This window comes from Bactrocera oleae, chromosome 2, assembly GCF_042242935.1.
Source record: "Bactrocera oleae isolate idBacOlea1 chromosome 2, idBacOlea1, whole genome shotgun sequence".
Taxonomy (NCBI): Eukaryota; Metazoa; Arthropoda; class Insecta; order Diptera; family Tephritidae; genus Bactrocera; species Bactrocera oleae.
The window spans coordinates 10,548,802-10,560,854 of NC_091536.1; the positions used below are offsets into that span (position 1 = coordinate 10,548,802).

At 33.2% G+C, this 12,053-nt stretch overlaps 1 protein-coding gene across 8 annotated transcripts in view; it reads left to right on the forward strand.

Moving 5' to 3' along the window:
* The window catches only part of Jupiter (microtubule-associated protein Jupiter), a 169,022-nt gene that overhangs the window by 5,278 nt on the left and 151,691 nt on the right, over positions 1-12,053 (forward strand). Inside the window, exon 1 of one of the 8 annotated variants that reach the window (XM_070108851.1) lies at positions 1,917-2,069. The exons of 2 other annotated variants lie outside the window; for them this stretch is intronic. In XM_070108851.1, coding sequence (XP_069964952.1) covers positions 1,999-2,069 — 71 coding nt within the window. In that variant the 5' untranslated portion in view covers positions 1,917-1,998. Of the gene's footprint in view, positions 1-1,916; positions 2,070-12,053 lie in introns of those variants that run through there. 5 more of the 8 variants (XM_070108839.1, XM_070108853.1, XM_070108861.1 and 2 more) reach the window with 5 other exon arrangements.

Consider the following 12,053-nt stretch of genomic DNA (forward strand, 5'->3'; position numbering starts at 1 on the left):
AACACCCAAAAGGAAACGTCGGATACCCTACAAAAGTATATATATGATTGATCAGCGTGACGAGCTGAGTCGATTTAGCCATGTCCGTCTGTATATATGCGAATTAGTCCCTCATTTTTTGATATATCGATCTCTAAGTTTGCTCATTTGTCGGAACTGCCGATATCGGACTGCTATAGCATATAGCTGCCATACAAACTGAACGATTGAAATAGAGTGCTTCTATGCCAAACTTTGTTATTTGCGAGATATCTTCAAGAAATTTGACATGATTCATTGCCTAAGGCAATAATGCCATTTTCGAAGAAATTGTTCAGATTAGGTCAATATAGCATATAGCTGCCGTTTAACTAAACGATCTCAAACAAATGCTTGTATGGAAAACTTTGTCATTTAAAGAGATATCTTCAAGATACAATCACCGATCGAAATCGATATAAAGATCTTTTTATACTCCTTTATGCTATAAAAAATGTACCTGTGAAGTTTTTTATAGCTTCAGTGTAACCGAAATTAACGTTTTTTCTTTTTTTTTATAATTAATTTTAAAGCAGTTTCTTTATATTTAATTTCTGACAAAGTGTTCTTTTTAAAGCTTTACTTGCTTAGTTTTGTTTTTTGCAAACTGGCGTCACTAATGTCTAATGCCTGCAAATTATTTCAGTCAAGGCAATAAGTTGTGTTTGTAGAGCGTTGTTGACATTATAAGGTCCTACATGTCAAAGTAAGAAAATCACAAAGCAGTAAGGGGACCACGTACAATGCGGTAATATAATACCAGACGACTACTACTACTACAACCACATTACATATTACGTTTCGCATGTGCCATGGCGTAATGAAAGTCTCTTCTTGACCTTTCCCACGTGGAACCGGAGGACGATAGCTAGCGTGTCGGCAACTTGGCCTCAAAAGCGATTGCAGTGGGTGTGCGTTTTGGGTGACATTAAACGTGCGGCACATTCTTACATTTTGCTTTATTCTTTTTACTAAACAATTTTTTATTGTTAGTATATTTTTTTTTATTCTATTTTTTCTATTTATTGATCGCATGATTGAGTGACATGCTTTTCGAATTTGCGTAGTTGCAGAATTTCCATTTGTGGCAAGTACAACTGTATGTAGGTTTAAATGTATGTACGTATGCAAAACTTTATAGCTCTTGCTGTAATGTTGCGATAATTGCATGCGATCCATTTTGTTTTTGTACTTGCTGTGTATTTGCCCAACCTCTCGACAAAAGATTAGTGGCGGTATTGCTTTTGTTTGTTGTGAAAACACTCCCTCAAGACTGCAATTAAGATTACATATGCTTTGGCGTCTCTTTTATTTACTTTTTTGTCTAAAATTTACTTATGCTTTGGGAGAGTCATGCGGAATATCGTAATATAGTATGAATTTTCCATACGTTAGTTCATTTATTTTCACATTTGAACTTACTGACGCGGAAAAGCCGATTAATTTACTGAATTTGCTACTAATGTGTTATAAGTAAGTCACTTTGATTCCATATGCCGATTTTCCAAATACGTGAATCGTGCATAGTACTTTGATGTCTATATGAACAGAAGCAAACGCGATCATTGTCAAGGACGGCTGTCATCATCTTGTGCTGATCTGTCGCTGCCATGCTCGCAATACGCTCATATTTACTTTTGTTTTTTTACCTACCCGTTTACGCATCATTGCCTCACTGTTTATGCATCGAGTTAAATTTTTTCCACCGTCCCCACCACATTGCCTCACTGCTATGCACCTATTTTATTTATCCGTTTGTTCGGCTGTTGTTTATCGTTACTTCCCTAAAATGGTTCGGCTCGTCAACGATTGCCGGTATGCCGGGCTGGGCTATTAATTCATTACTGCTTTCCGTCTTGTTAATTTCCGTACAGTTTTGTACATTTTTTCCAACGCAAAACACATAAAACTCGGCGGTGGTGCTTTCGCTTATATTTTCGCCTTTTTTTTAAACATAATTTTCGGTATTTTTCACCCAAAATGGCTTTACAGGATTTGCATGTGCATCGCGTTGCAGTTCCTCTTTTCGAATGCGTACCTAATGTGTACAGGTAAATAAGTGCAAGAGTTCATAATGAACTGTATAATAAATATGTGCATTCATATGTATGTAAAAATGTATTATTTCATCGCTACATTCCGTTTATTTCTTGTTGAAGTGGCATTGTGGTAATCGATTTTATAAGTCTTCATATGTTTCCGTTCGGGTTCCTGCTAGTGGACTCATGTTGAAATAGGATATGCTAATCATTTACTTAAATTTTTTTAGTCCTACAGGTTTACCAAACACATTGCGGTTCATGAGTCAGTTACTTCACAATTTTGCTATTTAAATAAAATTTTAAAGATATCCTTTTTATTATTGGTACTTTAATTAAAACTTAGAATAGATTATAATAGATAAACTATTGAATATGTGTTTATTTTATTACTGTTGATAGCACTTGTTCTTTTAAGCTTCAGTATTTCTGGAAATACTTGATTGTTTAATTTTTTGAAAGCATCATACATATACAATATCTTTGGGAGACGGATATTCATGCAGTATTGTGCAAAACATATGCACCACTCATTTACATTCGGACAATCCACATAAAATCCATAATAAAAATCGTTATCCTTTCATATCATGCTATAAAAAAAAATCGGTTAGTTCGTCAACGGATTCGGAAGCAATTAAAAACAAGAAAAAACGTTAACTTCGGTTGCGCCGAAGCTATAATACCCTTCACAAATACAAAGGCCCCCTACAAGAACTTGATTCCGAACGTTCAATTTGTATGGCAGCTATATGATATAGTGATCTGATCTGAACAATTTGTTCGAAGGTTAAAGTGCTGTCTTGAAAAAAAAATGCCAAATTTCGTGAAGATATTTTATAAAATAAAAAAAAAAAACTTTTTCATATAATACTTTGATTTTGATTGTTCAGTTTTAATGGCAGCTATATGCAATAGCGGCCCGATATCTGTGGTTCTGACAAATGAGCAGCTTCTTGTTAGAAAAGGGCATGTGCAAAATTTCTGATTTTTAAAAATGAGAGACGAGTTCGCTTATACACAGACGGACAGTTCCTACAAAAAGGTGCTTCCGTATTGATAGCAGAACTTCTTACAGGATCGTCGAAAGTAAAAAGAAAAAAATACATTTTTAATTAAGACCATAAACTAGGTATTGGGCGAAGGAAAAAAAGAAATTGAATTGAAAATTGTATTTTTGGCAGACGTTTTTACAAAAAACAAAAAACGCAAATTATGGTGAACATTTTTCGACTTTTTTTTATATAGTTGTAATTGAAAAAAAAAGAATTCTTCGTTTCAGACCTTGTAAATTATATCTCAAAGCCCTGTGACAGACTTTGAAAAAACAGTTTCGGGAAAAACGCGTGTAAAGTTTTAAGTAATTAGCTGAAGTCGAGCGCGTAACTTTTCAAGGCTGCATCTCCAAAACTATCAACTTGAGCATTTAGGACAATATTTTAGAGATGTTAAAGCATTAAATAAGACAAAAATAATAATTTTTTGCAGCCGTGAAACTCAAGTAACGCCTTAAATATAATCAATAAAAATAATGTGAAAAATCATATTGAAGTTAAATTAAAAAATTAAATTTTGTATAAAAAATTTAAAAGCGATATTGGTGTACTAAAAAACGTTGTCAAAATTCTCAGAACCTTTGCCCTGTAGCTTTGCTATAATTGTTTTGTGTTGGACCCAAAAGAGGTTAATAACCTAAATACATATTGCTCAGGCGTTAGTCAAGCAACCAAACTTACTTTTCCACTTCCTATACGCACCGAGCTACCTACAATTATATTAAAGGGTAGTTGCCAGCGCCTTACTATTGACAGTTCGCCTGACAAATGAACATAGAAAATGCATGCACATAACATATTTGTATGCTCGCAACTATGTGTATATATACGTATAATACTTCAGTTTCAGTTTCAAACTAATAATTTATTCATTTTTTGTTTCCCAAAAAAATTATACGAGACACTACTGTAGCCATACCATTTCCAAAATGACAAAGTATCGACATGTTTCACCTTTTTTCCTTATAATTCGGTACGTAAAAAATTCAATTTTAAGGGTGGTTTAACTTATGTTCGTCGTCTGGTGATCGACTGCTGTCGATACATTAAGAGTGTCGCGTATTACCCATACTTTATTTTTTATGCTACCCGGTTTGTACGTTGAGCGCATAATTTTAGGTTTTAAGACAAATATTCAAATTTAATATGCAAGGCGACTCCTTTTCCTTTATGTGACTTTATACACCTGATTAATTACTGGGAATTCATAAATGCACATATTTAAAGGAAATGATTGACATATTTTACGAGTTATATTTCATTTTACAATTTAAATCAGTGAACGTTAAAAAAATAATTGTTTAATTTAAATACGAACAAAGTTTACTTAAAGTTGTGGCGTTTGCAGCATATTTAAATTTTAAATTCAGAAAAAACGTTCACTTTGGCTATACCGAATCTTGTCTTCACAATAGAAAAGATTCCTTACAAGAACTTGATTCCTATTGTTCAGCTTGTATGTTGCATTAGTGACTTAGATAATAATATATGAGTTTGCCAATTTTCGAGAAGATATCTTGTCAAATAAAGAAGTTATCTATCGTTTTAGTTCGTATGGCAGCTATAATAGTTACATATTGGCGGTTCCGACAAATGATCGGCTTCTTGGGGACGTGTGCAAAATTACAGATTGATATCTCAAAAACTGAGGGACTAGTTCGCGTATATACAGGCAGACGGGCATGGCTAAATCGACTTAGCTCGTCACATTGATCAATTATATACACAAGTATATTTTATAGGGTCTCCTATGTCTCCTTCTGGGTATTACAAACTTCGTGGCAAACTTAATATACCCTGCATATGGTATAAACAATATTAAATAATCGTTTTAAAAAAATGTTTAAAAAGTATAACCAAATTAAGCAAAAAACTAAATAATTTTGAATAACTTTTGACTAACATGACAAAAGAACACTTGTTAAAATAAAAAGCATATAAAGCAGCAACACTTCAATTGCAAATCGCTAGAAAATGCTGACTCAGTCGGTGCACTCAATAAATTATATTATGAACTACGCTCATCACGTGATAAGAATCACGCGCCGCTGCTCTTAATAATGTATGCATGTTGTGATCGGCGAGCTGCTGTTAGAAAGAACATTAAAAAATTAACAACGCCTCTGACGCTGTTAACTGCAAAATAATCTTGAAATGTTTGAAATTATTTTTGCGGCAAAAGGAATGTTGACTTCATAATAAACTAGCGAGAAAACTGCAGAAAATGATTATGTAAGAATTAAAAATGCAGAAAAAAGCTTGTATGGCAGCTGCGCATACCAGGAAGTGATTCACTTGCGTTGATAACAATTAAAAATAATGAAGAAAGAGGGCGAAAATTTCAGTTTAATCCAGAGGAGTGATGAGTGCTGCTAAAGAAACTGAAATATGGGTAACAAATGATTCACAATAATTTATTTAAAAATAAAAAAAATATTTCGCGCAATAAAAATTCTTTACATAATTCCAGAACGCATTAAAGTATCATAAAATAATAAAAAAAAAGCATTTACATATAATTCTTCGTGCTATGCTTTCGAATGCCACCAGGCTATAAATATGAGAAACACACCCATTATCAGGCCACCAAACATACGCACACTGTTTGTTGTTGTGCAGCGAATGCATATTTCTTGCAAGTGAATTGCGTGAGCGTATGCACGCGTGCAATTCCTTACCAACCTTAACATGCACTCAAAAGGTGCTTTCGCTTGCATATAAACAGTGTATGTGTGTGTGTGTGTGCTTGGAAAATTACAAATGGTCATGCCATTGTTTTATGAAAATTACAACAACAATAATAATATTAACAATATACCCATGCAGCAGCTTATTTGACTTAACTCATTATTTATGCTATAAACGCACTTAGTAATGGAATACTTGGACTTTGTTTGCTCTGTGTTGCAATATGTTAACGTCACCGATGCACCCATGATGGTGACGTATGATAATGTGGTATTGAAATATGCGTTGTGGCAGACCAATTGCGATTCGCATTGCAGTTTATTACTTTGGCCTTTCCCCGATTTGGGCCTAATACGCAGGAGTAGCAAGGCGGATCATGATTTTGTGACAAGTTATGTGCTGTATTAACATTAAATAAAGTGTGCACTTTACATATAATATAAACAATTTATTTGTCTATGCATTTTAAAAATCGGGTTTGAGGAGAGGTTTAAATCTCAGGTTTAAATCTCAGGTTGAAAAGTGACACGGTATTATAAAAAACTATAAATAATAAACACTTAAGTCCTTAAGTTAAGTTGTTGCTAAACATATGTTGTTTTTTATTGACTATATTTGCTGTAGCAATAATTTTTTATCCGCTGAAGTTTTTATACTTTTATATTTTGAACATACTCTCTGCAAATAATTTCAAATATATTATATTAAAAATAATTTTGAAACTAACGTAGTTTGAGAATTCAAGTTTAATTATATAATTTTGGTAATTATATATTTTTTTTTATATTTTATTAAAAATCAGACATGATTTTACTGATTCGTTGCTATATTTATAAAATTGCTGTTTTTTTTTGTGTTAGTTTCACAAATAGAAATTATTTCAACGAAGCAAACTTTACTATTTCCTAGAAATCGCTAAATACCATATTTTCTCCTATCACTTCTCTAGTAACAATTATATATTCATTTACTAAATGCTGTCGTAAGTTCTACTACAAGTTCAGGCCGTTATAAAAATTAATAAAAATAATTTTTTTTAATAAAATTAATTTTATTTAATTACGCATATATTATATTAAATGAAAGTGTACAAAATTTTATTCGAAATTTCACGCAAGCCTTCATACGATTCGGCCGCATGCACAGTTTTTATCGGTATTAACCACGCTGCTCGAACCAAATTTCTGTATTCTACAAGCCATATTCTTCAACACTGCAGCTATAAAACCAAGCATATTGTTTATAAGCCACTGCTAGGTGGGTTTTGCCTTGTGTGCTGGAGCAGATGCAATGCTCTCTATTGAAGAGAGTAATGCTTAACTGCTTTACCAAGACTTGTCTTACTGATGAAGTTCATCAGAATTACGGGGTGGTTCAGAGAGGAGCCAATAGAGTGAAGGGACTTTAGTCCCGATGGTATCACAATTAGCCTGCTAAAGACCTAGGTATGTGGTCAGACAGCCACTCACCTACCACGACTTTGAAAATATCCTACTGATACACTTTTGCCCCAGTTTTAACCCCTTTCTCACAGAAGTAAAGAGATGTATCGCTTTTACAGGTGACTGCCCACCAAACCAGTACAGCGATTGGGCGGTGCCTACGTTGAACCCTTGGAATAACATTTTTTGCGTCTTTGCTTTCTTAGTGTCATTTTGCTTTTTTAAAACTTCTTTAACAGTGAAAATTTTTGCATCTGGAAAAAGCATACTTTCATGACCAGACGACGGTAGACTTTCATATGGAGATCATCTCGAATAAGTCGGGACAATGATCTGAAACATGTTTTTTTTCTTTTAAGTTCTAACCTCACAGTGATGTTGTTCTCTTCAAAGCCTCTCTTCAAAGGAAGTTTATTCAACTTCCAATATGGAATATTGGTAAATGTTTGGTGTGAGATTTCAATTGATTTTTTGGAACCACGATTTTAAAATCCTCTGTATCCAAATAAGTTATTAGCTGATTAAAAAAAAAATAACGCTCATTTAAATGTCGTTGTAGTCGTATAAGAACACTGCTTATGTTTGTCAAATCAAACAACAACAAAAATTATTGTTTATGCATGATTCATGGGTTTACGAAGATTTTCAGAATTTACGCTAATCTCATATTATCAAAAAATCTTGATTACAGATATAGGAGTACAAAAAATGATTTAGGAATTAGGCGAATTTTTAGTAAAAAAGGTTGTTTTAAAAATGTTTACCACTCAATTATGTATTTGCAATGGCACCTTAGCTGACTTGTATTTGCTTTACAAAATTAACATATCCCTATATGTATATTTTATTTGTATACACCACACGTACGTATACTCGCTTCAAAGACTTGGAAAGGCTGCATGGTAACACCTAAGTAAATAAATCCAAAACTAACTGGAAGCAGCAGGCATAAATGAATGAATGCATGGATGGTTGAATTCTTGAATGACTAGTCAGCAAACAATTTTTAAGAGCCTAAAATTGAGGAAAGCAATTACACACATACGTTGCTAAGCGCTCATGTATGGATGTGTGTAGGCTTCTGTGTAACCACATCATTTATCTGCGCTTAAGACAGCGTGACGTTGACTCCAGTAGCGTCGAAGTGCTAAACGTGTGCAAATGACAATGCAAATGCATATTTTGTGTGGGCAAACAATGCAAATTCTAAGCGAGTTGAGTTCGCCGTTTGCAGCCGCAGCCTTCAAAATCGCTGATATCTATATATACAAACAAACATATATACAATACTTACATATATAAATATATGCTAACTGTTGTATGCTGGTGGTTTCGTTGATGACCGTCGGCGTCTGGAGGTGGCAACAGCGCTAAAAAAATTTTGCAGCCATGTGGGCCCAGCTGTTCGTGGCCTGCCGCTGTTGATGCCTCATACCTCGCTCTACCTTTGCTTATTTTTGTTGCTGTTTGTTTTATTGTTTATTTTTATACATACACACATGTTTCACTACCCAAAGTTTTTTATAATTTTACCAGTTGGTTGCTGTCATTTCTGTTCTTCAAGCGCTTGCTACGCGTTTGTCGAAATTCAAGGCAGCTGGTCTCAGAGTGGGGTCAGCTTAAGTTTTTAATTTCTAGCTATTCAAATAACAGCTGAGTAGATAAGATCATTTGATAAACAATTTTTGTATACATTTTGTTACCGAGTTATTACTTTTGTTGAAATGCAAAAGAGAATTGAATTGAGTACTCACTTAATGACTTTTAAAGTATAGTATTTCAATAATAACAGTTAATAGTTTTGATTTTTGCACATTTGACCACATTTACAGTGGCGGTGAAATGTGTAGCTACTCTTTCGATACGAGGAGAAAAAATTTTATTTTAAATTGAAAAATAAGAAATTCTAAAAAAAAATGTTTTTGACCGAAAACTTGGTTATTTTATTTTTTTACATACGTTTTGAAGCTAGGTGAAAAAGATGTTGAAACAAAGTTTGTAGATCTTTTATTTATCTACAACTTTGCCATATAACATTTTTCTATAGAGATCGCAGTTTTGCCGTAAATCGGATTAACCGTTTTTAAAATTCAACACCGTTTTCTTCCCGACCTTAGATTCTATCTTTCTTTTCCAATGGGTTTTACTATAGTTTTTTCGCTTTAAAAAAAAGATCAAGTTATCTTATCGGTTTTTATTTGATTGTTTCGCAAGCAAAACATTTATTGACAAAGGATCCTGGAAATAATATTTTACTATGAAATGATGTAATCCGGTAATATTGACTGATTATATATTTAGTTAGGAGTTATATATTTAATGTCATGATTTTGCGTATTTTTCACAATTTTGTTTAAGCGCAGTCTGAAAATTATGAACTATATTTACTTCGAAATTTTTTCCTTAAAAAAATATATATATTGTATAAATATTATAGGGGAAACGCTAATTTGAGTATTCTTGAAGGTTATGGCTAGAATTGCCTACTGGACGCAATTGACTTCTAATGTCTGTCACATATTCTTCCAATTTTAGTGACGCAAAAGCAAATTATATTTATGTGTAGGCAAGAGTTAATGAAAAACCTCAGCACGCAATTCCCAATGCTGTATGCACATAATATATTTTAACATGAGCGTTTTTCCAATTTTTATTTCAGAACCAATTTCCTTTTCAATATAAACTTTTCTATATGCCATTATTTATATAAACGACACACATATATACAGATGTACCTATATATTTTGGCAATATTGAAACAGCGGGTGGCCAACAAAACTCGGCTGGAACAATCCTCAACAGTCATACATATTTATAATGTATGCCCTGGAGACTTGCAAATTCTGCGAGTATTCTCTGCCTGCTACTTTGCACAGACACCCTTTCCGTGAGTATTGCGTGCGAGAGAGGCGCGTATGCCAAAAATTGCATAAAATAATGATGCCAACGCACAGCCGATCATATTGGCATTATTGTTGTTTTCTTCTTCTGTTTGTTATCCCACTTACAACAATTGCTGTACGCCGATGTTTTCTATAGTATGCGATATGGTGGAAAAGGAACATTAATTGTTTTGGCGATTTTCGAGAATGATAAAGTCACTACAAGTTGGAAGGAGGGAAAGTACAACGTTTCGTTGAAGAATCACGGCATAAATGCATTTTCTGTTGCCTTCTTATTGTTGTTGTTTAATTAAATGTACGTGACACGCCCTTTGGTGATTATGTACGTATATATAATATATTTATAAGTATGTATGTCTGCAAGCGCATATGTCAGTGGCAACATGTTATGTTGGATTGTATTGAAAATAATGACAGTTGTCAGTGCCTGTTCTGAACTGCATTTTCGTAGCTACCTGACAGTTGCCAATAAATCTGTTGTCATTCTACAAATTACACATGGAAACTGGAATAGAAATGAAATAAATTGCTACTCTCTTTTTTTCTAGTTATAAAAGCATTTACAGGTTTTGCATTAAATACGAGGGTAGTTTGATTAGACATTGCTATTTTGCATTTACTTCTCAATAATAGTGATGAGTCACTATTTCAGTGTGTTTATTGTTTTAAAACTGCGGTTCAGTGCTATTATCTAAAATTTAGAGACAGAAAATAGTTACTGGAGTGCCCATTGATGAATGAAAATACTCTCTTTCGCTGCCTCTCTATAGCGATCGAATAGGAATATAGGAATTGATTGATGGACACCGAGTGCATTAGAAATTTATTTATTCTTCAGTGAGTGCTTTAATGTGGAAGGAATTTTGCAAAGCTCTGAATTATGAAATTGCTGTGCCCCAATTTTACATTGCTTAAAAATTTTGAGCACATGTAATTTAAATCGAGAAAGTTCGCTATATAAATTCTACTTTTCAAGGTTTTTTTTTTGCCGTACATCACTGTTGAATTTTATAATTCACGCCTGGTAATAATAGCTTATAAATTTTTCCTTCCGACATGAAATTGACTGTCGGCAATTGCCTTTTTTTTCTCTATAATCACAGTGGTTTTTCGGATCAACTATTAACTGCATATATTTGTTTAGTGCCGAAGTATGTTTGTATATACAGTATTCCCTGCTTAAACGCGCTTAAAAAATTATGTAACGTTACGGATTAGTTTACAATAAAAAACATTTTACAAGTATAATACCCTGAACAGGGTATATTAAATTGCCACGAAGTAAAATACATATTATATAATATATAAATGATCAGCATGACGTGCTGAGTCGATTTAGCTATGTCCGTCTGCCCGTATATACGCGAACTAGTCTCTTAGTTTTTGAGATATCGATCTGAAATTTTGCACACGTCCTTTTGTTCCCATGAAGCTGCTCATTTGTCGGAACCGCCGATGCCGGATTGCAATAGCATATAGCTGGCATACAAACTGAACGATCAGAATCAAGTGCTTCTATGGAAAACTTTTTCATTTGACGAGATATCTTCATGAAATTTAGACCGCGTTATTGTCTAATGCTGTTATAAAATCTACCAAGATCATATAGCTGTTGTACAAACTGAACAATCGGAATCAAGTTATTACAAGGAATGTTTTGAATTTGTGTAAGTTATTATAGCTTCGGATTTTAACTATTATCGTTATTTTATTGCATAATTTGTTTTAAGTGTTTTGGCGTTAAGTGTATTATAGTTTACAGGACGGAAAAAATTGTCTACTCGGTGTATAATTTATTTTTTGTAAACCTGTTTTAGTGGTTCATTAAACCAGAGCATTTTTAAATTTATGCAGTTTTAATATTCTTAATATTTTAATAAAAAAATACGAAAAATCAATAAAAAAAAT